The 27,297-nt window shown below is 39.4% G+C and overlaps 1 protein-coding gene across 3 annotated transcripts in view; it reads left to right on the top strand.

Annotated features, from left to right (window-relative positions):
* Window positions 1–919: 919 nt before the first annotated feature.
* Window positions 920–27,297, top strand: part of LOC118118108 (solute carrier family 12 member 7) — a 34,887-nt gene continuing 8,509 nt past the window's right edge. For 2 of the 3 annotated variants that reach the window (XM_035170960.2, XM_035170958.2), the window contains exons 1-17: window positions 920–1,725; window positions 9,622–9,713; window positions 10,120–10,251; window positions 16,523–16,669; window positions 19,675–19,729; window positions 20,266–20,396; window positions 20,497–20,618; window positions 20,739–20,843; window positions 22,520–22,731; window positions 22,889–23,056; window positions 23,167–23,265; window positions 24,862–24,919; window positions 25,122–25,296; window positions 25,874–25,992; window positions 26,166–26,264; window positions 26,382–26,501; window positions 26,920–27,024. In XM_035170960.2, the coding sequence (XP_035026851.1) occupies window positions 1,605–1,725; window positions 9,622–9,713; window positions 10,120–10,251; window positions 16,523–16,669; window positions 19,675–19,729; window positions 20,266–20,396; window positions 20,497–20,618; window positions 20,739–20,843; window positions 22,520–22,731; window positions 22,889–23,056; window positions 23,167–23,265; window positions 24,862–24,919; window positions 25,122–25,296; window positions 25,874–25,992; window positions 26,166–26,264; window positions 26,382–26,501; window positions 26,920–27,024 (2,060 nt within the window). In that variant the 5' untranslated portion in view covers window positions 920–1,604. Of the gene's footprint in view, window positions 1,726–9,621; window positions 9,714–10,119; window positions 10,252–14,338; window positions 14,491–16,522; window positions 16,670–19,674; window positions 19,730–20,265; window positions 20,397–20,496; window positions 20,619–20,738; window positions 20,844–22,519; window positions 22,732–22,888; window positions 23,057–23,166; window positions 23,266–24,861; window positions 24,920–25,121; window positions 25,297–25,873; window positions 25,993–26,165; window positions 26,265–26,381; window positions 26,502–26,919; window positions 27,025–27,297 lie in introns of those variants that run through there. The other variant, XM_035170963.2, reaches the window with a different exon arrangement.

The following is a 27,297-nucleotide window of genomic DNA, read 5'->3' as shown; positions in this document are numbered from 1 at the left end:
TCCCACCACTGGTGATAATCATATTACCAGTTACTGATCCAAAAAAAGTCACTGCGTTAATAACTAGGTTATTCTGTAGCATTTCAGGAATAGTTTAGTTAAACTATTCTAAAAGAATCTCAGCTAATGAAATAAGCTAAACTAACGGCTTAGCTAGCCTCAAAGTTTCACTATACAAATATTAAAGCCAAAAGTTAAGATAAGATAAGATAAGGTAATGCAGAACAAGTTAACTTAAACGAAGATAATCAAATCTAACTAATGTGTTTACTTGGCGTTATGCTAAGGTTCACCACTTAGAAGAAAGGTTGCCACAGATAAGCAATGTTTGTGATACATTCAGGAACCCTAAAACAATTTTACTATTTTATTATTTAAGTGACATTACACATTGTGTGAAGTGGAAAACATTACTGTGTAAAAATGCAATGAATAAACTCACACAGATCAGGTATGCAACAACAAAAAATGCATGCTCAAATGGATTCCAGTCATATTTAATGTAGTAGTGCATTTGTGGTATTACTCAACTTATACCAGCTGTATTACACATTCATACTGCATAGTATGCACACTATTACTAGGCTACTGAATAGGATTTTAAAGACAGAAGGATAAATAGCTACCTTGCACCGAGGTGACAATAGACTGATCCTTCCCACAGGCTGAAAACACTTCTTGTTTACTTGTGTTCATTGTTATTTAAAGCTCAGTCTTTCCCCCCAGTGACTATCTATTGTAATCTTTACTGGTGCTCAGAACACAGAGGAAAGTAGCCTCCTAGGTTTTCAAGGTGTTTCCTTTGCTGGCACAATGCGTGTACGCATGAGGGCGTGAAGTGCCATTCTGTGCTGAACAGTAGCACTTCACTGCTACCCACAATGCATTGTGGGAAAGGTAACACCCATGTTGTTGACCTGGAGCAAACCAGAGACGGAAACTAGTCCTGAAGGGAGATCAGAGAATATAACCCCAGCCAAAAAACTGACGAGAAAGGACTTGAACCTGGATAAATATGAGGCAGCTGATAGTTTTTTTAGTCAAAGTGGATTTCATTGATCATGCGGATTCTTTTCCACATACTTTGGAGTTGGTTTTTCTACCTTTTGGCACTGCAAAGGTGTGAGTGAGAGAAGTGGGACGGCCAGGGCAGAGGGAGGAGCTGCAGGGCTCTTCATGTGGACTACAGCTCTGTTCATATGGTAAATAGACGGTCACATGGGGCAATAGTCTTGAGGCAGTGGGGGGAAAAGAGAGGGAAAGGAACAAGGAGAGAGAGAGACAGATACCCAGGAGGACTTTGGCCTGCCCCATGTGCAGGAGGCGGCACTTTCACCCTGAGGGTACCGGATCACATTACAGAAAGAAAAGGAAACAACAGACTGGAAGTGAGTGCCATGTTGTGGTCAAGCTGAAGCTGAATCTTAAACTATTCCACCAGGACCCTGATATGGCTCTATACTCTACTTCTTCCATTTGACTCAATTCAGATACTTTTTTCCTCCTCTCTGTTGGAGTAAATGTTCAACAGCCTTCAACAGCCTCCCTGGGCAGTTGCCTCTTGAGATCTTGTCTTATATCTGACGGGAGATTAAACAGCCAAGATGCCCATTAATTTCACTGTGGTGCCAGTGGAGGATGCAGTGGCCGGCAGCAACAACGCAGGAGCTGCTGTCAGTCTGGACAAGATCTTTCGGGAGGAAGACAATGAGGACAACTTACAAGGTAGGACAAAATTCTTCAGCTTGTATAAGTCTATATCCTCAGGTAGGTTGTTTTAAAATAACTTCTTCTTCCTGTTTGGAGTCATACCTGAGCTTGATCCTATCCCAGCATGCAATGGGACAAAGTCAAGGGTTAAAATGTGGAGGTATGATGTGTCATTGTGTAATTTCACAAACACAAGTAGTCAGATGCATGTTATGGCAGGCACATACTTCGCACAACACACGAACAAACACTCAATGAGTTTGGAAGCGTGACACGGTTTAACCAGCTGAAACTTGCAGGGCAGCAGTGGTGTCAGAGAGGAGGAACTGTGAGCTGTTGAAGTTAAGTCAGTGTAACTCTGATTGATAGCTGAGTTCACTGCATCATCAGTGTAGGCTGTCTATTATAAAAATATAAAACCTACAATGTGAAACTCAGGATATGTTGTGAAGCCAGCTGCTAAACTGTCAAGAGATTGAAAGGCCTTTTGTAATGTTCCGATTATATACCTTTAAAAGCTGATTATTTGACCCTGTAATTTGAACTAAATACATAACACCTGAAGTAAGTGTCGATTCTGCACATTCCCTTTAGAAAATTAACATACTTAACATAATCTGTCATCTGAATTTCTGCTCTCCGCTTCATTTACTTGCCTTAGAAACCCATGTCAATCATTTACAGGCCATCTTTATCTTTATCTATGCATATCTCTGTTTTGTTTGTTTGTCTGTCTAACTGTAATATTCATAATGAAATCAAGACAATGAATACATTCAATGGGTTAAAGTTGGTAATTATTGTTTAGCACCAGTCAAAGTTTGAGACCAAAGGTTGCCACTTGGTTGAGACAGACTTTGCTGAGCTAGTTCCTCTTGGAGCAAGAGTTTATCTTGCATGGTGTCTGCTTTATGAATGGATTAAGCCAGTGCCTCATTTAAGTATGTAGAATAATGAACTGAATCGCCAAGATACGTGTTCATAAAAAATGGGTACTTTTTATTTACAGATCAAAAAGTATGTTTATTTTTAGCTGAAAGAGGCAGAGGGCAGCTCAGACGCTGTAAAATGGGGATACCAGATTACGACAGAAGCACTTTATATACTTAGATTCCACTGCATTGTTAAGAAGTCAAGAAATCATTATGTCACCTTTGCTTATTTACACTGAACATATGGAACATAATGCTGCCTCATGTGTGATTTTAGTCATTGATGGCCCCTTTTTTACATAATGAGTCCACGTTGTGATTACTTGTACTGTCGGCATAAAGGTGGATCAACAATGCTCTTCTGTTCTGTGTACAGAGTTTTAAGAACAGAACTGCAAAGTGGAAATGAAGGGACGACAAATGAGGAAGGAGAATTAGTTTGGCTTGAGTTTCCTCTGTTTTTCACTGCAATCTCATTTTCTCTGTGAGAAGTTAGGTAGCCTGTTAAACTTCTGCTTGTTCCCTTATGGGAAATTTCTCTCTCGGGGGCCTGACTGACCTTCTCCACCATCTTGAGGTTGCTGGTCATCAGTGCCTCCAATCCTGTTTTCAAGCCGCCCATGACCTTCTCTGCCTCAAGTCTTTTTTACACTTTGGCTCAAACAAACGTTACACAGACTTTGTTGTCAGGCGTTGGAAGATAACAGTCCCTATAGTGTGCGGTTCAACTGATTCAGACATTTGCGTTCACACATACGGCTCTTCTGTTTAATGTCTAGATGAGTTCACGTTTACAGTGCGTGTGTGAAAGCACAAGCACTATCACATAAGACTTTATCTTTTTTACACGAAATACGTATATGTAGTTGAAAGATAATTGGGCTACTTCGATATGAATTAGTCCAACTTTAAGGTTTAAAGTCACCATTTCCAGAGAATAGATTAATCCTACCACTCTAGTCTACTATAGAAAATATGTAAAATAGGACAAATCTCGTCATTCAAGTTATTAACAAGCAGTAAATCAGTAATGCTTTGTGTTCAGGCAGTTTACACCCTGTTGCAGTTCAGATCAGATGCTCATCTCTAGTGATGAGACATCTCCTCTCACGGGCTAGATATATATGCATTTTCCTTTAGAAGACAATGATGATGATGTGTTGTAAGATTTATTCTAAATGTGCATACACTTGATAATTATTAATCTGACGATGTATTGTCTGGTCTTATTCTCTTTTATCTACTCTCTGTGTCTATGTGCTGGATGTGTGAGGATTCAATAGTCCAGAGGTTTGCGTGTACTGTTACCTTTAGACAGAATGACATATATTAGCATCTAATATAATCTGACATTAATGCACCTAGATAAATCCACCTTGCAAGTACCGCATGGTTCTGTCTAAAGACTGAGCATCAGGTGGCAAAAATCATCAGCAGCCTCATCTGTGGTGTGACAGGTGTTGGTAAGCAACAGGAAACTATGGTCCAATTTGGGGCCCTCATCTGTACACCTGTCTGAACACAAGTGAGTTATTGGGTTTTTCAGTGAAGCCAAAGTTCCTCAAAACCCCATGTGACCCTTGTAAACATGCCGTCAGCATCGAGGATTGGAATTTGATGCTACCGCCCTTGGGCAATGTTCATTTTGTTTTAACTGGAATGCTGTTATCTCAGTGTGTTGGTATCTGGGATTGATCTTCAGTGCTGACTCCAGGAAATTAAAGGTAAAACAGAAAAGCACGTAAAATACTCCCAGAAGAGCAAGATTTTGTGAATGTAAATATTTGTTTCTACACTTTCATAGAGCTGTCTCAGCAGAAGTAATTCTAAAAGCTATTCCTGTTAAATAAAGCAGCATTTAGAATTGTGGTGAGATGTTAAAAGGGTACTTTGGTTTAGTACCACTCATTCATGGAGTGGGAGAATTTACAATGTAGACCATATAATTCCCATAATGCAAGTCAATGGGGTGCTTTTGTTCAACCCTGGTGGGTGGCTTTGGCTCATGAGGCAGAGCAGGTCGTCCACTGACCAGAAGGTCGCAAGTTTAATCCCTGTCTCCCCCATTCTGCAAGTGTCCTTGGGCAAGATACTAAACCCCAAATTGCCTCTGACGGATGTGTCGACTGTTTTAGTGATGTATGATAGTAGAAAGTACTGCACACAGATGCTCTACATTGATGTGTGGGTGAATGTTCTTAAGTGCTTTGAGTAGTCATCAAGATATGTTATATAAATACAGACCATTAGAACATTACCAGTAGCCTAAACACCTTTTTTTACATCACCACTCCAACTGGTTGAAATACGAGATTTTGTAAACGACCAATAGAGAAAGCTCCTCCAGAGTCACAGAAGAATTATACAACTGACAGGCTGAGTAGTATTTATCAAATTTGTTTCATTTATTGTTAAACCAGAATATCCCTAACGAAAGCCTAATTATTTCCATCACAGTGGTACCATCCACTCTCTGTCTTTTTTCTGTATAGACAGATCTCACAGAACATACCGTGCTCAAAGAGGACACATTGAGGACTGCACATACTGATAGTGCCGAGTAGACAAGATGGCATCAGTATAAACAGTCACATCTCATTACCATCATTTTCCAAAGCAGTGACCTGTAAAGTCTATCATGTTTCATGCTGTCCCACTTTCCGCTTGTACTGTAATATTACTTATCAGGGTAGGTTTTTAGGTCGAGCAGGTCTTGAAAAAAGGTCTGTTTTCTAATTAAATATTTAAAGAAATGTATTTTCTTAAATCAACATCGAGATGTGGGACTGTGACAGCAGCAACATAACCACAACAATACCACCAACCTAAACCACCACTTATATAGTTTTAGAGAAGAATCAGTGTGAACATTTTGTATCACGATTACAATGACCAAAATTTTCATTATTATCTGTATTTTTCGCAGTATTGTTAAAATGTGCTGTATATATAAAAAGAATACTGATACCCTTACTCATTTTACCAAGTTTTATATTGACATAATATATATTGTCAGTAAAAATGATTATGGTATTTTCATTATTCATCGAACAACTTGTTACATTAAGACGTCGACCCCAAATGTCAGAGTCGGGACAAAATAGCATCAGCATTTAGACATTAGCATTTGTTAGCTTTGGCCAGAGATAACTAACAGTTCTCCTGCTGTTACAGCCACCACCTGCCTGCTGCTCCTTCTGACATTTCTTTTTACAACACTCAAGAAATGCTGTGCTTGCTGCACCTGCATCTCCAAAACCTGCTGACTTTGGTTGATGCTGGACTGTATCAACCAAATCATCATTGTAATTACAGTAATTAAAGATTTAATGGTACAAGATAATTGTTGGGAAATTCCCCACGGTATACAGTGAAACCGTTAATCGTTTCATCCCTAGATAGTTTGTCCCCCATGACAAAACCCTGAGCGTCTCTGCAGTTAGTCCCCCCCCCAGTATAAAGACGTCACTGTGGAAAAATAAGTAGCTAATCCTTAAACGACGTGACATGCTTTAGTATTCTGGTTTGTCTATGTTAGCATACACACCTTTAAAGTCTAGCAAAGCCTTCTTATCATAATGTGATCAATGAGACAAACTGCAAATGTCTTGACTGTGTTTGTTCTTCGGTTTAGTTTCTAGATCACCGCGTCCTTTGCCCTTGGCATTCAACTCTGAACATTTCCAGGCAACTCACTACTGTAAAGAGGAAAAGGATGTTAATCATTATATATAGCCTGCCAGCACCTCTCCTGTGTTCGAAAGGAAGTTTACTTTTAGTTAAATAAAGTTCTGTTTAGCCAGTTAGTCACTCATGCAATGCCACAGCAGTCCAGTTTGACGCGCTCATTTGTTTCATTGTAGTTTGCATGTTTAGGGTAAAGGAATAGCTACAGAGTGCATTGACTCTGTGGCCTTTGCCTTACTTTTATTATATCTATTAAACCCACTACATGACGCAGGTCTCTTTAAATCTACTGAGTAGTCAAGTAGTCTTGACATTCCACATCCTACTATTACCTCAAAATGGCGGCAGTCATTTTTATTTTACTTCAATACCCACAAAAAGGGTGAGGAGTCCTTTATCAATACAGTGACCATGTTTACCAACTCAACTGGTCCTCCGTGTTTAAAGGAATCCAAAAGCCACAGAAGAAACAAAAGATACATTAATGACTCATCTTTCTCGAGACCGAACACACCTACAGTGCTGTTCACCAGTCAGCAAGGATTTTACAGAAAAGCATCACTCTGGATTGTTTAATACAGGAGGGGACCGTGACTGGTTATATACAATAAACGAAATTCCTCATAGTGTTCAGTCACATACGTAACTCATTTAGCTGCACGCTTAACATTTCTTACAGTGTTGTACTTGATGAAGTGAACCTTCAAGACACTGTGCTGTTATACATGATGATATATGGACATCTGCTGGTTATTGTGATTACTGCACAGGAAGCTTTTTGGAATTTTGGATTCTGTGCAAGCAAATGGTAAAACTGTCAACTGCGACTGTTGCAGGACAGACACTGAGTGTTCCTGTGTCATATTTGAGCTGTGTGGTCATTTGTCTCTTTTGAAATGCTTTTTCTATATTTCACACTTTTTCCAAACAAGAACCAACATCACAACTTTTGTTGGCCTCTTCTGGCCGCTTGGTTACTATCCTTATTGCACAGCAACACTGCAATGTGTTATGGGAACCTGACTGGAAAATTTGCCTATCCTGATATACATTTTCTTCTTTCAGATCCTCTTGAAATTTGTTTGAAATTGATGCTACATTTGAATAAAAACTGAGCTACTGTTTAGTATTGCTGTGTTGATGGTACCCATGTTTACTTCTACTGTTTCACCAGTGTGCTCTTTAGGTATAGTTCAGGAAACCGTCAGATGTATTGGTTTGAAACTGGGAAAAACATTTTCAGAGGCAAACAATAAATTGGGACAAACTGCAGCATGATAGGTCGGAAAAAAAGTAAAAAAGAAAACAGGATTTTGTACAGATCAGGGATCACAACTTATGCTACCACTTCCCCGATACTGATCAAACTGAACTTGTTCTTTTGGACTAAATGTACTTGAATCACGCTGTGTCACAAGCTATCTGTGAGATAATGTGTTGAGACAATATGAGTAAATAGTCATCTATGAAACGGAGGGTTAGGGTATTTCCAGTGTTCTGCCTCTTACGTCATTCATGCTCCCAGAACAATTGAATCAGCAGCTTAGGATGGATGCATAGTGACTGCAGTATGTCGGCAATTACACACTGATTACAGATCTAACACTGACCTTAACCTCTGCACACCGGGTGTCAGGGTTTCCACAAAGATCCTTTGCGTTTGTTTCAAAGCACAGGCAATCTGCCTGGAATAATCTTCCCTGCTCATCACTGCATGCCACATTTTGTTACTATCTTCCCCATGTCATGTGCATCCACAGTACACTGTTTTTCTTAATAAATGCTCTTCACTGATCGCTGAACCACTGTGAGGCCTTGCGTTCTTCAAGGCAATAAATGATGAGCCGACAACAGTGTGATCTAGTGTGATAATATACCATATCTAATAGGCTGAGACCACTGCATGACAACCGGGGGCAAGACAAACCAAGCCGAGCAGCCGTTTGAAAGGCATGTCTTCATGTTACTCTATGATGCTTGTCTTTGTAAGGGTGCACAAGAGCTGGTCTTAGTGAAAGTCTGAACTTTGGGCAGAACCTTACTTTGTCTGCCAAAAACTGAAACCCTTGTCCCCTATTCTGTAGAGACAGTGTTGGGCCCTCCAATGTAAAAGTATTCGAAGAAGTAGCTCAACAAAATGTCATTTAGATTACGTAGTGCAAATCCCCTAACTGTCAGTTGTGTTGGATGAAGGTAGTCGCATCTCATTTGACAGAACCCATAGGAATTTTCAAGTGTCCGGCCTCTGACAATACCTGTTACAAAACAAACGAAAGTCCAAACCTACTGTTCTGATATTGCTGCCAATATTATTCCGATAAATTTAAACACCTTCTTGAAATCCAATATTGGTTAGGTATTGAACTATGCTGTTACACTTTTTTCTTAATCATTATGAACTACTGTTTACATTTTAATTTACAAAACAATTATCAATCATAAACTCAAAAGTGTAATTGTATTTACGGCAACATTTCTTTCTAAATGATGCTCAAATTTCAATTCATGTCTGACCGAAGCTAACAAGTTAGCACCAGATTAACCTACTAACTTCTAAATGTTCAGTGTCTGCTACTGGTCGTTTGCATTCAAACTGTTATATAAGTGCCATTCTGAAAATGATCCGATATGATCAACCATTGACTGTATTTAAAGACGGACGATGCAGCTCCACTGATTTTGGGATTGAGTCGAGGTGTCAAGGTCCTGCCAATATGCTTGCTTGACCAATTGCGAGTGAGACGTTTCACCCAGGTTATTTAGCATCATTGTACACCTGAACAGTCAGTGTGATACAAACCCAAAATGGCAAAAAAAACACCTTTGCGAAGAATGTATATGACTTGTACCTTTTTTATAGTTTGATCCATTTCCTATCTGCTAACATTGAGGAGACAGGGTTTACGACCTACACTGCAGCCAGCCACCAGGGGGCAATCGAGACACTTTGGGGAAGCTGTCATTTCGTCCGTCTTTATGTGCAGTCAGTATGATCAACTAATACTAGAGTGTGTCACTGACTCAACCCACATGGTGTTTTTATTTCGTCCAAACTATTTTGCCAACCACCAGTTTGATAAGAGTACAGTATAGTGTCATAGCAGTTAGAAAGTCTATAGTCTCTAGGGCTAGTACTAGAGCACCAACACAGTACAACTAGTGCTGCTACAGCTGTTACACATACGACACAAGAACATAATCTAGTGATCCTGCTGCATGTTCTCTTCATGTTACTCTTATCAGTAATATATGTGTCTTACAGTGTGGCCATTTCTTTTGTGTATTTCACTAGGAGAGGACAACCAGAGAGAATCCAGTCCATTCATCAGTTCAGACACTGATGGAGAAACCTATTATGAAGGCAAGAACATGGCCCTGTTTGAGGTAAGACAATAATCATTTTTCACCAAATGTAAATAAATATTTAACATTTGATGCCTGAATGCAAAATTGTCCACTAAACTGATATATATTAAAAGTAAATTCATGTTGCATATAATGTATTTATTATTGTGTTTTTTTACTTGAACTATGTTAAGTGGCTTACTCTTGAGAGACAGAGATAATTATCAATATATACAGATACAATTTGTACAAGTACAAGCACAAGTATAATAATAATAATCTTTATAGGGCATTCTTCAATACCCCAGTTACAAAGTGTTTTGCTCTAGGGAGGATATGTAAATCACCAAACACCTTTTTAGTAGAAAACATAAAACCAATTCTGGTAACTTAAGAAGAAAGAAATTTAAAAGTTGTTTATCCATTTTTCTTTGCTTCTCTGCAGGAGGAAATGGACAGTAACCCGATGGTGTCGTCTCTGCTCAGCAAGCTGGCCATCTACACCAACCTGACCCAGGGTGTTCGAGAGCATGAGGAGGCAGAGAATGAGGATGGGGTCAGGAGGGTCACTGTCGTGGTAAAAATTTATTATTTTGTGAATCAGTTGAAAGTTTGACGATGTATACAAATACAGGGTTAAGCCTAAATTATCTTTTGTAGGGTTTGTTAGCTTTGACTTTTAAGAGCTTGGTGTGATTTAAAAACAATTCCTGTAGCTTTTAGATAGACTATAGCTAGGCCCCTCACACTCACCCAAAAATGTTTTTTATATATTAGGTCTTGTTTCCTATGCACATACCAATAGCCAGGGGTGGGGAACCTCCGGCCAGTTGGAGCTAACACGCGAGTCAATTCATAAATACAAAAAACAACTCAGAAATACAAAGAAATTCTCATTACAGCATTTTTTCCACAGTAAAAGAAAACAAAAACTCAAAATTGTTGAGGCACATATTCCTTAGGATGGTCCCTTCCAGCTGGCGGATGTCAAGACAAGTGAATGTCACACGTTTAAGAGAAATGGACAAATGATTATGTTTTTTGTGGAAGTAAAAGACAAGTCAGTGGGCCGAGTTTGTGTAGACGCAATTGCAGGGATGAAAGAGGCTAATTTCAAGCATCAAGCAGCCCGAACAAGACCACATTCTGACCAAGACAACGCTACACAGGCAGGTTTTGTAGCGAGGGAGCTGATAACTCAGAAGCTGAGACGTCATTCAGAGGCAGAATCTGTGAAGGAGCCTTGTTGTTGCTGTGGAGCAGCTAGAACCAGCCAAAGTGAAATTGTGCATTTTGTGCAAACACTGTGCATTTCCCTCTCCAAGAACAAAAGCCTGCTATGACAAATGAATACGCTGGTGAGCTTGCAAAACTCCTTCAGGCATTTGGCGAGAGGTTTCAGGACATGAAAAGTAAACAAAAGGAACTGTGTTAAGCCGTTTAATGTGGAACCAGCTGATGTGCCCGACAACCTAAAACACACCATTTAGCTGCAAAATAGCAACTAGCTCAAATCTTAGGTACAACAACCACCCTCTGCTCAAGTTTTATAAACTGTGGGCACGTCGTGAGGATTTTTCCATCAGGAGGAGACATGCACTGAAGTTTTCATCTCTGTTTGTGCCACCTTACTGCTGTGAGCCGTTCTTTCCAATTCGGATTTTTGCAAAGACGTTATTCCGCTCAATTCTGAACGACCTAAACCTGGAGAGCCAGCTGCGAGTAGCATCATCACCACTACCATCTGACATCTGACAACTCACCACAGATAAGCAGTTCCAGCTAGCCAACCATGAGAAAGGTTAGTTTGTATGTGTTCAGTAATTTAGTTTTACCCTCGAAGGACATTATGAACATTTTGATGGCAATTGATAGGAAAAAATGTCTGAACCCCATCCATTAAGCCGCTTTTGCCCAACTGATTCTTTACAAATTAAATCGTTAAACCACATTGGAAAATATTATTTATTATTTATTTTAGGAATGTGTCGTAGCAGAAGTTTTTGATTTTTTTGAAATTTTGCAAGCTTTAATTACAGTTAAAATGGAATTGGACAAGTTACCATCCACATACTCACAAATTTCAAACCAGCCATAAAGATTTAATCAAACCTCCACTAGATTGACCTTATAAAATTCCTCGTATTGAACTACATACTACAAACTAATTTCATAATTTTCACAGTGCAATGTTCCAATGAATATTTTACTGTTGTTTTGCTGCTAAGCTCTAAACTTGTAAACTGTGACCAAGCTGATTAAAGCGGAGGTGGCTCAAAGAGTAAAGAAAAAGCGAGAGGACAGAAATACTTTGAGACACAAAGTGAGAGACAAGACATTATGACCTTTTAAAATCCATCCATATTACATCACTTCAGCTTCATGTGACACAACTGAGGATCTTTCAGAAAGCAGCGTGGGCAGCCGATTAAAATAAAACCGACTCACCGAACAAATGCAGAACACATTAGCAGCTAAACCAAACTTGTAAAAACGAATTAATGATATGTTGTCCATATAACAGCAGCATTGCTCACACATGACATTTATAAATATTATTTCGTTGAAAGTACCTTGATAACTGTAGTTTTTAACAACCTTTGAACAAAGTCACAAGATCATCTGTTGTTCGTGGTGTAAATAGATGGCCTGGCATGGGAAAAAAAGACCTGAAATCTCAAATATTTGACTTGTTATATTCTTTTAAGCTCACAGTTCATTTGCTCAAATTCAAAGTGCAGCTGTGAACCTGAGAGATGTATGTAGCAGAGGCCGTGTCCTTTACCAGTTTGCCTTCACATGCTCAGTGGTTGGATAGATTGAAAAACAAGGATTTAGTTTGGCCAGCGAACGTCCCCTCAGACTCGATGATCCAGACACTGAGACGTGTGTGAGATCCTGGAGGAGGAGAGTGTTTGAGCGCCAGCTGGAGGCGGAGAGTGGAGGTGGTTCCTGGCGCAGGGGATCTCAGGCAGGTTGACAGGGTCAGAAAGTGTGACACTGACACACAGTGAGAAAGAGTGTGTTTGTGTTAATGTGTATGAAAGACTTTGGTTCTTCGGTTGACTTCAGTTTCTTTGTAACAGTCTGGAATCATATGTGTTACACACCCAAAAATGAATAGCTAAAAACACGTCCATCTTAATCTTAACAACATTTTAATAACAACATCCCACTGTTCAATACAAGTAAGTTTTGTTTCAGTATATACATACAGTCTATACAGTGTGTCTCTGTTTCTAAAGGGTAAGTACAGAAACTCCCCCCTTTACAATGAGCAGGCATGCAGATTATTTTTATTTTTAACTTTGTAAAATAATAAAAAAGTTACATTTTTATAAACAAGTATTTAAAGTAAATAATTTTAACTGAACACACTGATTTTATAAAATCAGCAGGAAATAGGAAGATAACTTTCAGTACACTACATTTGCAGAGTATATAATGTTAACGTAATTACTGGAAAGCTTTTATATATCATGAGTGTCAATTTCGCCTTATCAACTCTTTATGTTAAGCAAAGCTAACCTGCTATTTGTAGCTTATGCAGTATTAACCAGACATAGACTGAGTTGCCCACTCCTTCACTACCCCCTATTCACTATTTTGAGACTTCTATATAGAGGACTACATAATGAGCTCATCTGCAAAATGAAAAAAACACTAACGGACACTACATCTTTGCACCAGTAGTTACATCATTGTTGCAAGATTATAAAGTTCAACAACAACAATGTTGGCCAGTGCAAAATCCCATAATAAATTTAACTTTTGTTTTTACACTTTAGTATCAATATGATTAGGGAAAAAATATGTTGAATGACCATGTTTAAATGTAGAAATAAACTTGTTTGTGCTGCTCTGCTCTTATTGCATATTTTACTGCCACAACTCGCAGATTTGTCTCATGCCGTTCGTAAAAATAATAAAACCGGCCTGTGAAAATGCCTGTCAATATAAACATGTCTTTAAATATTTTTTAAAACATTAAGGAGTAGAATCACCAGAGAGAGAATTCTGAGACATGCTGCCCTCTCTCCTCTTGTCTCTTTGCCAGTCAACTCCACAAGCGCAATGCCCACAAATGCATGATTGTCAATTCTTAATATTCTGGTCTATATAGTGACAAGTGAATGATGACAAAATGCTGAGCTAGCAGGGCAGTAGCTTGGTAACTTACATACTTCCAGCAGCTATATGGCAAATATGAGTGTCAAGCTGTTTGTTGCTTCCTTTTCAAATAAAGCACTTGGTGCGGTTCATTGTGAAGCCCTATTATATAATGCAGAGCATAATGGAATCCATCTGGTGGCCTTTTCATCCTCTCGGACTGGCGGACACTGAAATCCAACCACCCACAGAACATTATAACTACTCTTATGTTAGCCACAGACTGTCCTGGTGGTGGAAACTGAACATGTGCAACAGAGAGTCAGGCTTTAAATGTCATTGAGAACATGCTTCTGGTACAACAAACACTTCCCTTCACTGTCGTTTGTTTGGCAGTGAACAACCAGAGTCTTTGGGTAAAAGACAGTAGGAGCTTGGACTCGGGCTCTGTGTAGAAGCATTGATGATGTTTCACTAACACCGCCCCCCCGGAACGATAGCTCTGCTTTTTTTTTCTTTCTTTAAGAGTGCACAGAGGCATATCTTGAGACTGAAAAGAGCACAGACAGACAGTGCAGTGAGAGTGAGGGGGAGCAACGCTGAGGCAAGTGGAGAGAGAAGAGAGTAGCAAAAAGGGAGAGGATGTGGGAGATTTGGAGATCCACATCAGTGGAGTGCAGCGGAGGCTTTTGTGTATAGAAAAATGGTACGTACACTCTGGTTTTACTATAGGAACGCTTTTTGTGGTGTGATGCGATAATACTGTTACTCTTTTTTTCAAAAAGACACTGTTAAGATATTCAGGGGAAAGTAACATGTTCTCATTAAATGTAAGTACATGACATCGTCTGTTAAAATTGTGAGAAAATCCCTTGTCTCAAATCACTGATGGTCAAATTATTGACTGTATATTATTATTTACACCAGAAGTGAAATTGAACGTTGCAGACAGGACAGTGGGAAACTCCTGATATACAGTTTGTCTCTAACATTTTATTTTAAGTGTCATGTAAGGATTTTGACTATTTTTGTTCTTTTTTTAAATTTTTTTATTAATTTCAATTTTAATTATAAAAACACTAAAATAAATCTAATTGAAAATACTAAATAATTGTTACCAGTCTTGATTAGTCAAAGGTTCAGTGTGTACGATTTAGGTGTTAGGGATCTATTGGCAGAAACTTAGTATCAAATAATCCTAGGGATGTTTTCACGGATGTGTGATCATCTAAATTGTATGAATTGTTGTTTTCTATACCCTAGAATGGGCCCTTTATATATAATTACTTTATATTTACATCGGGAGAGGGTCCTCTCTACGAAGGGCGTTGTTGTTGTTTTTTACGGAAGTCTAAACTGGACAAACTAAACTTTTTGAGTTTTTATGACAACTGGAGGCTTCCACAGATACTTTTCCATGTTTGGAACGGGAGGGTGAGGTGAGGGGTGTTCCGCTGCAACATAAAACTTCAACTTCAAACATCACTAATTTCTACACACTGAACCTTTAAATAACGTTTTGATCCTAATGCCTGCCAATCAAATACAAAAAGCAAATCCACTGACATGTATTTCAGTCTGTACGGTAACACAATGAATGACAAACCAACAATTGGAAGTTCTGACTGAGCAGGTTATGAAAACGTGACATTAAATTACATAAGTCAAGCCAACTTGCAAAATAAGAGCCCTCCACAATAAATACAAGAGCTTCTAAAAATGTATTGATTGGAAAAGCTTATTTGTGGTGCTATTAGTACAATTTTAAATTTTAAACTCTGCGTGTGTCTGTGTCGTTCCCAATGTTTTAGATAATAATAAATATATAAATATAAAATAGGCCTATATGTAATAAATACCATGGATACATGGTTAGGAAAATATATTATCATAAATTGTTTCCACTTGCTGCGGAAATGTTTGCTCCTTGTAAATTCAGTTAAGTGACGGGGAACAAAATCTACAGCCCTCGTTTAGTTATTAAAAACACCCATTCTCATTAAGTCAATGAGGCTAGAACTGTCCGAGTTAAATCAAGTGGGTATGTTTTCCTCGCTGAGTTTCAGCAGAGGCACCGCAACAAAAAGAGAGAATTTACTGAAAGGATCAATCAATCAATCAATTAAAAATGTATTTGTATAGCCCATATTCACAAACCCCAATTTGACACTAAGGGCGTAACAAGGTGCAACATCCTCTGCCCTCGACAAGGATCTTTTTTTATTTGATCAGCTGCACCTGCCAAAGCCCCATGTTAACTTTGGGTTGCAAATTTGCGCTAAACAAGTTGGCAATCCCCTAAAGGCCAGTATTTACAAGGGTGTGTACTATTTGAAGAGTTGAAATAATATGAACATATTCTTTATTGTGATGATTGTGTTTTTGTTGTCCTTACCATCTATCTAGTGGTTCAGTGCACACTGTAGCCGTACCATGCTGGTTTTGGATCTAACAGGGGAAATTAAGGCATGTCATCTTCCCTCAGCCCAAATTCATTTATTCATGCTTTGCTCTTACCTATTCAGTATGGGCTCATAGGTAAAATGTCATAGTTCAGGTCGACATGCATCAAAATCCTCATAATGGTTTGTGATGGGATAAGTAAGGACACAGAGGATAGTGTAATTGATGATATTTTGTGCCGTCATTGAAGACTTCTCTTCCTCTCACCCCCTGTCATTTCCCCCCCTTTTCACTCCCATTTATGTGCATGTGTGTGTGTGTTTATTCACCCTCAGGTCCCCCAAATGGGAACCTTCATCGGAGTTTACCTGCCCTGCATGCAGAATATCCTGGGTGTCATTCTCTTTCTGCGTCTAACCTGGATCGTTGGGACAGCGGGAATCCTGGGCTCCTTCGCCATCGTCTCCATGTGCTGCATCTGTGTGAGTCATTTAAAAAAATCCAACAACTAAAGATCCGGACTTCCTGATGATTAGAAATAAATGTTGTCTAAAAAGAGCTGTAGAAATGAATGATAATGCGAAAGAAAAATGTTTGTTGAATGATGAAAAAAAAAACGAGTCCCTCTTGGCTATTCTGTATCATCCTATAACTGCTTGAACCGAACAATGACATGTCTGAGGTCGAGTCTGCGATTTACGACATAAAAAAGAAAAGAAAACTGGAGGCCAGTCAGTGCTCCCTCCTCTGAAGCTGTGGTGTGTTGATTAACATCATTAATCTCCATGCCTGAGCTCAGGGGAGAGTCCCCAAAACAAGCACAAAATTAGTGACTTATTTACAACCCCGATTCATACGTCAGTAGCTCTAGATGGCTAAACAGAGAGCTGACTGTTTGAAAAGTTTGAACTTAAATGCTCAGCACTCATGTGATGTGATGTGAACAATCTGCACACAACACCCTCTCACAATATACAGATGGGTGACAAATTCAAGGGAAAACCAACATAAAGTGTCTCAGTAAGGTGTGGAGCCATTATCAGACCAGCTAAACTGCACCTTGACATTGATTCTATAAGACTCTGAACTCAGGAGGGATGATCGCAGCTCATTCGAAAGATATTTTCTTCGTTTGGTGACGATGGCGGTAGAGAGCGCATCACTATCACATCTATTACATCAGTGGGAAATCCCCCTCAGGTGTACAGTTGAGATCTGGGGACTTTGAAGGTCACAGCATATAATCAAATTATTCAGTGACCCCCCTGTGGTGTTGTGCCTTGCATCCGGGTGGAGACCACTCCCATCAGGATAGAAATGTTTCACCACAGGATTAAGGCAATCACCCAGAATGAATTGGTGTTGATTTGCAGCGAATGGTAGAGCAGGACACAAAACATGGCAGCAAATCCCCCACAGTATAACAGACACCGAACTTTAGGGGTCAATCATTCAAGCCTGTACCGTTCTCTCCCTCCTGTTGAGAATATGATGAGCAATGGCCATGCCCCTTTTTTCTATGTCTCTGCAGACCAGTGCCTCTGTTCTGAATGGTCTGATGTGCATTCATCTTGGTATTGAGAGATTCATGCTCTGTCGTCAGATTGATCACGTCACATGAGTTTCTGTTCTGTTTTTCCTTACACATTTATGCATGAGCGTCAAGATCGTCGACGACCACGTCAACCACGATTTCCTACCCTGTGGAGCCTCAGATCTGAATGCAGAGTTTACACAAATTATGTTTACATGGACAGCAATAATCAGATATTACCCAGATTAACCAGATTAAGAAAATAGTCAGAATGAGGTCAGACAAGGAATAAACAAATAATCTTAGTAAGACGTGGAGTCATTTCGACATCAACATTTATGGCAGCTACCAACTGCTTGTAGTCATAATCAGATGAGGCTCTGTAACAGGAATGTGAATGGACTGTTCCATTAACAACACATGTAAACATCATATTTGAAATAATGTCTTATTCAGAATAAGGTCAAGAATCAGAATGTTGTTTGCCATGAATCTTTGTCATTGTTGCTGTTGAAACACCGACCAGTTGAGCAGCCTTTGGAACTGATGCTCCTGCCATCTGTCCCCCAACAATGAACCCTCTTTCATAGTCAATTAGATGTTTTCCTCTTGCCCTCTTGATACAAAATCTAAATCAACAAGCCCTGTTCAGCATATATATATATATATACGTGTCATAGAGCATGTACTGCCTCAGTGTAGAATCATCTGCTTTATCAATTCTGAAAAATATGGAAGCCTTCTCTTTTGTGTTTGTTAGGCATCGAGGTCCAGACTCTAAAACAGGGGTGGTGAAACTTTGGGTCATTAAAATTGTTATAATATAACATTCAAAACGATGTTATAATGTCCACAAAATATTTTAACCCCTTTTTAATGCAATGACAACAAATGCTTCTCTTTGGCGATTTGTCTGATGTCAGATGGTAGTGATGATCATGCTACTCACAGTGGGTTTTTGCCAAACCAACTAATCGTCACCTTTTGTTTTGCCATTCATGGCTTACAAAGACAGTTATTCCTCCCTCGTATCAAACTAAGCAGAAATCCCTTGCACAAACATGGAGAACATTCCGCACCTATTTTTCCTGCTACGATGCTCGGCAGTGACGACACATAACAGCTACATGTGTTCCGTTTACCCTGACTCTGACCCAGCCGATATACAGCCAGAAGGGACCACTCTGAAGGATGGTGGTCTATTTTATGTTGTTTTCTTTTGTCGCGGAAAAAAAGAATCCGAGATTAATTTGTTTATATTTCAGTTGCTTTTTTGTACTTAAGATTGCCTCGCGGGCTGGACCAAATTGTCTCCACCCCTGGTTTAAAAAGAGGACTTTGTGCACTTTGGAATAGGAATGAGTGAGCGGATTGCCATGGGTTGATGATTTGTGACTGTACTTGTATTTCTTTCACCATAGCGTGCCCAGCATTTCAAGATTCAAGATTCAAGATTCAAGATTCAAGACTTTATTGTCATGTGCACAACAATTACATTTAGCAGTCGCTAGCAATGAAATGCTTGGGTCACAGGCTCTCTTCTAGCATTTGTCTTTTCTACATGTTAATGCATTTGTTTTATGTTGTTTCCCGTTTAACAATACAAAAAGTTGGGGCTCTTTTGTTCAATGATAAAAGGAACTAAAACTCTGGTATCTTGTATTAACAAGTTTAATGATTGATTCAATGATTTAATTATTTGATAAAAACTGAATATACTCAGCCCTATACAGTGATGGGTGATTACATTACCCTTGATTAGCAAAATCCATGTGTGTGATGTTTTAAGCAAGCTTGAATACAGCAGTTACAGCTTGAACCTACAGTTTATCATCTGAAACACATGTATTTGATACAGTATTAATTTTGCACTTGCAATAATCCAACACAGCCACCTCTTTTCATCTTGTTTGGTTCCTGTACATAACATCTATCCTCCGTCTCTCCTTGCAGACATTGCTCACAGCCATATCAATGAGTGCCATAGCAACCAATGGAGTTGTCCCAGGTACATGAAATGAAATGTTGCATTTATTAATCGACTTTTAATTTCCACTTTAAATATATAAATGCTTTGATTTGGAATTACATCTGCAGCTTGGACAGAGACAATCACGTCTTAATTTGAAATGCTAGAATTTTAAAGATCTGGCAAAGTTATTCAGACTGATTAACAACCTCAACAGCATTTGCATTGGTGGATTATGGTGGTTTCATTATGACAAAACAAAGACACTACAAAAATCAAAGCCAGCAAAATTGTATTAATAATTATAGTTACCCTGTACTATTATTTTTGTTCACAATCAACCCTTCTGTGGTGAACAAAATTAAAGTGTCTCTCCACTTGAATTCATAGATAAATCTTAGGGGGAAAAGACAAACTGAGCTTGTGCATGGACCCTGAAAACTGAGTTCCTTTTATTTGTAGATATTTTCAGAAAACTATTTAAAGAAGGTTAAAGAATTAAAGAAATATGATTAAGTTTAAAATTGAAGAAATTTCTTTGGTAACAATCTAATTGGTGATTATTTTCTCTAAAGCTGGTGGCTCGTACTACATGATCTCCAGATCTTTGGGTCCTGAGTTTGGAGGAGCAGTGGGACTCTGTTTCTATCTGGGCACCACCTTCGCTGGATCCATGTACATACTGGGCACCATAGAGATTCTGCTGGTATGTTTCCACCGCTTGAGATACAAGAGGATATTAGGCGTTACCTCTGCTGCACAGATTTATATTATTTACCCTCTCACTGCTTTCTCCCCACTGCCAGACGTACATCGTTCCAACAGCAGTATTTAAAGAAGGGGAAGACGCAGCAATGCTCAATAACATGCGTGTGTACGGCACAGGCTGCTTGGTCCTAATGGCACTGGTTGTGTTTGTAGGAGTGAAGTAAGTTTACACACGCACGCACGCACGCACACACACGCACGCACGCACGCACGCACGCACGCACGCACACACGCACACACGCACACACACAAACTCATATCTGTTCCCTCCTCTCTGCAGGTATGTGAACAAACTGGCTCTGGTGTTTTTGGCGTGTGTGATTCTCTCCATCATGGCCACTTATGCAGGAGTCATCAAGACGCTCATCGAACCACCTGACTTTAGGTGAGTTACTTAAAGCAAAATAATACTTTTTCATGATCACATTTTTTTTTACATATTCTTATCAACAAAATGCCAAATCAAACTCATCCATTGCCCAATGTTAGGGCACATTTATTCCTACTTGCTGCTCAGAGATCAAAGATACAAACACTAGGGCAGTGTTGTTCGGCCTTTATCCAGCAGAATCAGTGTCTGTTTTTAAAGGGAGAGCCAGACATGGCGGGACAGATGCTGTTGTGTTACTTGTTGCACTTCTGATTTCTACACGTGGCGTGCTATTAAAGTCCCACACTTCGGCGCCACTATGCTGGCCTTGTTTGCTGCATTCTAAACATACAAAACTGGCATAATGAGGAGTCTTCTTGACGGCAAAAATGTCCAAAAGGACAGATGAAAAGAAATCATTGCTGCTGCCATTTATTGTGACGTTACCTCACACTTACATAGTTTGTAATTTCAATAACTAGCACTTTACATCCAAAACTATCAAAATGCACAGTTTATCAGCTCTCTAAGTTTCTTTAATATTCATATTAATATTAAAGAAAGTGATAAAAAAAACTATAATTGAATCTGCTCCATAATTAATAGGTTCTTCTTTGACCCAAGCCCTTCCACCACGTTTCAAGAAAATCACTTCAGTAGTTTTTGTCTAATCCTGCAAAAATACAGCATTGAAAATATTAGTAATTTTTGATTATCAGTATATCACCAACATATTTATTCAGAACAAGTTTGATAATTATGATTTAAACAGCTAAGTTTAACACATTCACTCTATACAGTTGATTTAGATTATAGGTAATATGTAGGGACAAGTCAAGACATTTTAACTAGTTTCCATGCTTGTCAGGGTATCCCACCTGTTCAACTGCTGCACCCCTAATACCAATTTAACTAGGTAACAGCTCCTACTATCTTAACACTGGGGCCACACTGGATGTGTGACACACGTCTCAGGCACGTCTCCTGCGTGCGAGCCATGCTGCTCTTCTAGAGCCATCTCCGCAGCAGAATTGATACGTTGCGTCTTGCCTCTGTCTGCTGCACCACCCCTCACCTGAATCCTGCAGAGTATTTGATGCGTCTGTGCAGAGAACCTCCCGTTGCGTTGTGCATGTGTGAAAGAAAATTACGGAGAAAGTCTGCACCCAATTATTTGAAGATCCTTTGCATGGCATGTCTGAAAACAGCTAAATATAAACGTTTGCGACGCTTCCTGTACCTGTTTTAAAGTAAAAGCCCTCCAGTGTTTTCTGTTGACTGAATCCATTCTTTCTTTTTAACAAGGTTTTTATTCTTGTTGTAGGACAGGATGCACAGCTTCATACCTGCCATTTAGTGAAGTATATAGGGTACTTTAATTTGAGGAAATACAGTAGTCATACCAGAAACCTAGCAGCTCTGCAGCAGACATGCCGCACACTCCCATGCACACAGTGTGGCCCAGGCATAAAAGCTTGCACAGTAGCTTTTAATAAATTTAATCTAATAAAATTTTAACAGTTCTGACTTGGTTTATGTAAAACGCTGCACATGAGGAGTTAAAAGCAGCTCATTAATCTTAAAGTTGTCTGGTCAATAAAAAAAACCTTCAAAGGAAGCCACAGCATAGACAAACGCTCCCATTTAAATACACTACACATCTCTGTCTCTCTCTGTCTCTGTCTCTACAGTGTGTGTTTGCTGGGGAACCGCTCATTGAAGAACGAAAAGTTTGAAACGTGTGCAAAGACAGAGCTTGTGAAAAACAAGACTGTGACCAGCAAGCTCTGGCCGCTCTTCTGTGACAGCGAATACCCCAATGCCACCTGTGACGAATACTTCATGTTGAACAACCTGACAGAAATACAGGCCATACCCGGGCTTCTGAGCGGAGTCATCAAAGGTGAGGAGGAAGACGTGGACGGAGTCTGAGCCCGAATCCAGTGGTAGTTCCTATTGTATAAGAAAACGATAAGAAACTGAAAAGTAGTTGCCAGATTCTCCTTAGCTTCGAATCCTTAATGTTCCTCCATCTCTTTCTGCTCTTATCTCTCTGTCAGACAACCTGTGGGGGAACTATGGTCCAGCTGGTATGTTGATAGAGAAGAAAACCCAGCCTTCAGTACCGGCCCTGGAAACATCTAACGACATCACCAAGTATTATGTCTTCAATGACATCTCCACTTACTTCACTCTGCTGGTGGGGATATACTTCCCCTCTGTCACAGGTAGATCCTTCTAAACAGCTCTCCTCCCTGTCAAAGACCAAAACATATGATCTGAATTGACCTGTCATGGTTGTAATTTTAACTGTGTGTGTGTGTGTGTTTTACTTTAGGTATAATGGCTGGTTCTAATAGGTCTGGTGATCTCAGAGATGCCCAGAGGTCGATCCCAATAGGAACAATAATGGCGATTCTCACCACCTCTTTCATCTGTATCCTCTTGTTTAGTATCTTCCGTGGTGTGTGTGTGCATGTGTTCCTGTCCTGATATCTATGTGAGGACCATCTTAAGCATAGAGCCTACCGAGTGAAGACATATTTGGAAAGTGACGACGGTTTGACCCATTTTCCTCAAAACTTGGTTGTAGGGTTAGGGTTAGAATTAGGTTTAGGTTAGGGTTAGGCATTTAGATTGGATGGTTAAGGTTAGGATAAGGGGTTAATGAGTGTATTATGCCAATGAGTGTCCTCACTAGCATTGAAGATAGAAGTATGTGTGTGTGTGTGTGTGTGTTTTAGAGATCTATTGAGTTCAGTTTGTAAATGAGTTGGCAAACATGATTCTGCTTGGATGATTCTGGATTTTATTCATTTGCCCTGTAGTGTCACAGATCTGGGCCCTGTTTCAGAAAGAGGGTTTAGTGTTTGTCAGCCCCCACAAGACAGGGTGAAGGTACTCGCAGTGATGAGCCCCCCCTTACTCATGCAATGTACAATAGAAACTAATTTAGGCTAAGTTTGAGTATGAGTCTGCACACAAAGTTAAATATAAGTGAATACTATTTAAGTGATTATCATATATATATATATATATATATAAGTTATTACATTGTAATTACAAATTTGAGAATAAGGACGTAAGCAAATGTAGTTTGGAGATGGAGTTGTTTCTTCAGGTGAAACATTGTGAAGTGTGTGACCCTGTTGTCAGTCATGTAGTATGAATTCCTGCTCACAAGACAGCAAGTTGTGAACTGCACAGCAATCTTTGCAATTCGTGTAGTCTGAACTTGGCATAACCTGCACGTTAGCAGAATTAACCCTGAGTCATCTCTCTGCTCCTCCTGAGCCTGAACCAGCTTTCTAACACGTCGCTTGATTTCCTCATTTATATAAAAGCACATGAACCCTGATTGGACATGAATTTGCTACCCAAGACCTTCCTTTGCTTATGTTTCCTCTTATATGATCAATCAGTCATCGGTGTAAGGTCAGAGATGGCGATCTCACTGAGATTCAACTGTAATAGTACTGTAAACAGTAATAACTGTAAATATATATTTTTTAAACGTGTGAATTTTAAGATAGTTAAGACTGATCTATGAATAATCATTTCTCATGGTGTGATTAGTCACTTTGATGGGACGGTCCCACCATAGTTGTCATATATTAATGAGTGAGCGGGACTGAAAAAACTAAAACTAAGAAAAACTAAAAACTAAGTGTAGTTGAAAGTACAGTTTGTGAGATAGGCAGATATTTGTGGTATTAGTAGGTAGATGTATTTGTGTTAATTGATCAACTTTTTTCCAAATTGTTCTAGCTCCACTGGTTAAAACGGAGGCTCTGTGCTTTCATTTCCCGTTACCATGGTGAATTGCAGAATCAGAGCTCCATTGATGATGGCTTTTTTTCGTACTCATTCACGGGGCCCACGCTTAATTCAGAATAATAATGTCTAAGATGAACAAACCCAGGTCAGCTGTTTTGGAACCCACATCCACACCAAGGTTCTGAATTTGTGAAACAGGCCTCAGGCTGTTATTGAAAAGCAAATTCAAGTATTTCCATCTTAATGCCATGCTCAGACATCTCCTGTGTGGTCTTGTTTGGAGCCTGTATTGAAGGAGTGGTACTGAGAGACAAGTAAGTGAGTTTTGAATTGACTTTGACCCACTCATTGTAACCCAGCAGAAAAACAATTGGTACAGATTATTGTAGTTGGTTGTACAGAGATAATCAATGGAACCAGGTATACATTTCCTTATTCAATGTATAAAGTTTTTAATAAGGGTTAACTATAATTAACTAAAAGACATAACAGTGTGCATGTGTGTGGGTGTTTCAGGTTTGGTTACTCTGTAAAGAAGAATCCAGTGATTGGTATTCTGGCCTGGCCTTCACCCTGGGTGATTGTGATTGGCTCCTTTTTCTCCTGCTGTGGAGCAGGACTTCAAAGCCTCACTGGCGCCCCCCGGCTGTTGCAGGCCATCGCTCGGGACGGCATCATCCCATTCTTACAGGTCAGTGCTGCAGAGATTCTTCATATGCCACAGACCTGTGTGCTTTTACAATCCGTGGACACTGACAGTGACTCTGCACATTTCTTTGCTGATTTTCAGACAGCAGGACTTAAAGCCCAATGATTCAATTTTATGGACATTGATTTAATTTTTATAAAGAAATCTCACCTCACTTCCTCACAAACAGATGCCTTCATCAGGCTCAAATTCACGATTTAAATTGATTCCTGAAAAGTTTGTGCAATTTAGAGTCTTACGAATCTTGGTAAGAAAACAACAACAGAAAAACATAGAATAAGAATTTCTTGAAAGAATGTCCTTGCATTGTTTTAAGATAACTTTTTCAGATTAATTAATTTACTAATATAATGAATCAGTTACCATCTACAAAAGGTTTGTACTGAATATGCTGCGTTACAGTGAGATTCCTCCCATAAAAAATACGGAACTTTATCTGGCAATTACAGAAGCTGATGTGTACCAATGATGATAAATGTTTATTTTTTTATTATTATGTTTCTGCCATTTCATTTAGCTCTGTACAGACCGTCTTCCTCTGTATCTCTGTCCTCCTCAGGTCTTTGGTCATGGGAAGGCCAATGGCGAGCCGACCTGGGCTCTGTTGCTGACAGTGGGGATCTGTGAGATAGGAATCCTCATCGCTTCTCTGGATGCTGTGGCCCCCATCCTCTCCATGTATATTACTCAACACTTACTAAAAATATGCTACACTTTCTACATCATATGCAAATACACATTTTTTATGTACTTTATGCTATTTTCTCTGGCCAGTTTTTCACCTATAAATGTTATGCATGTGGTAATTTTTTTTTAATCTTTCTTATTGATGTGTTCACTCATCTTCTCAGGTTCTTCCTCATGTGTTATCTGTTTGTCAACCTGGCCTGTGCTGTACAGACGTTGCTCCGCACACCCAACTGGAGACCTCGATTCAAGTTCTATCACTGGTGAGAACAGCTTCGAACTTTGACTGTGTCCATACTCACATGTTCTGGTCACTCAACTAGCAAAAGTGTCTGGTTTCTGTACACATGTGCATGTGTGTGTGTGTGTGTATCTTGTAGGACCCTGTCCTTCTTAGGGATGAGCCTGTGTCTCTCCCTTATGTTCATCTCCTCCTGGTACTATGCCCTGGTTGCCATGGTGATAGCGGGATGTATCTACAAGTACATTGAGTACAGAGGGTGAGTCTGAACATTTCAGGTTAAGGGACCAATTCAAAAGTGCTCTTAACTCTCCATCAGTGGTCGGATTCAAGCACCAAATTACCACAGCCTTGATTTATATGTATTGTACATAAGATTTACACAACTAACACAACACAAGTGTTTCCAGTCTTTTTTTATGTCAGAGGTGCAGCCACTTTTTGTTGTTACATTATTTCTGAACCATTCAAAATAAATGCTTTGAAAGTTAATTTAACAATCATCAAGTGAGCTTGATGATTCCTGACCCCCGATTCCACACCCCCGATTCCTGATGCAGATGGATTTAATGTCAAAAATCTTGGTCAGGATGGTAGCTTGTTAAACATTAACTATTCTGTTACTAAACATTTGGAAAAATGATCAAAGTTTCTTTATTTGGACCTTTTCCTTGTAGGGCAGTGAAGGAGTGGGGAGATGGTATCCGAGGCCTGTCCTTAAACGCAGCACGCTACGCTCTCATCCGACTGGAGGAAGCACCACTACACACCAAAAACTGGAGGTGAGCATGTGTATGTGTATGTGTATGTGTATGTGTATGTGTATGTGTGTGTTTGTGTATGTTTGTATAAAACACGTTTATTTGACAGATTCTTCATTTTACTTGTTAAAATACCACTGGTACTGATAAGTGTGTGTGTGTGTGTGTGTGTGTGTGTGTGTGTGTGTGTGTGTGTGTGTGTGTGTGTGTGTGTGTGTGTGTGTTGTGACTTTCTGTAATTGTGAAGTTGTCTATTGTACGCATAATTGACAACATTCAAGGCTCCAGTCATAA

Source organism: Hippoglossus stenolepis, chromosome 11 (genome assembly GCF_022539355.2).
Source record: "Hippoglossus stenolepis isolate QCI-W04-F060 chromosome 11, HSTE1.2, whole genome shotgun sequence".
Taxonomy (NCBI): Eukaryota; Metazoa; Chordata; class Actinopteri; order Pleuronectiformes; family Pleuronectidae; genus Hippoglossus; species Hippoglossus stenolepis.
Note: the sequence above shows the minus strand (reverse complement) of the source record. Positions and strands in the feature narration are given on the sequence as shown.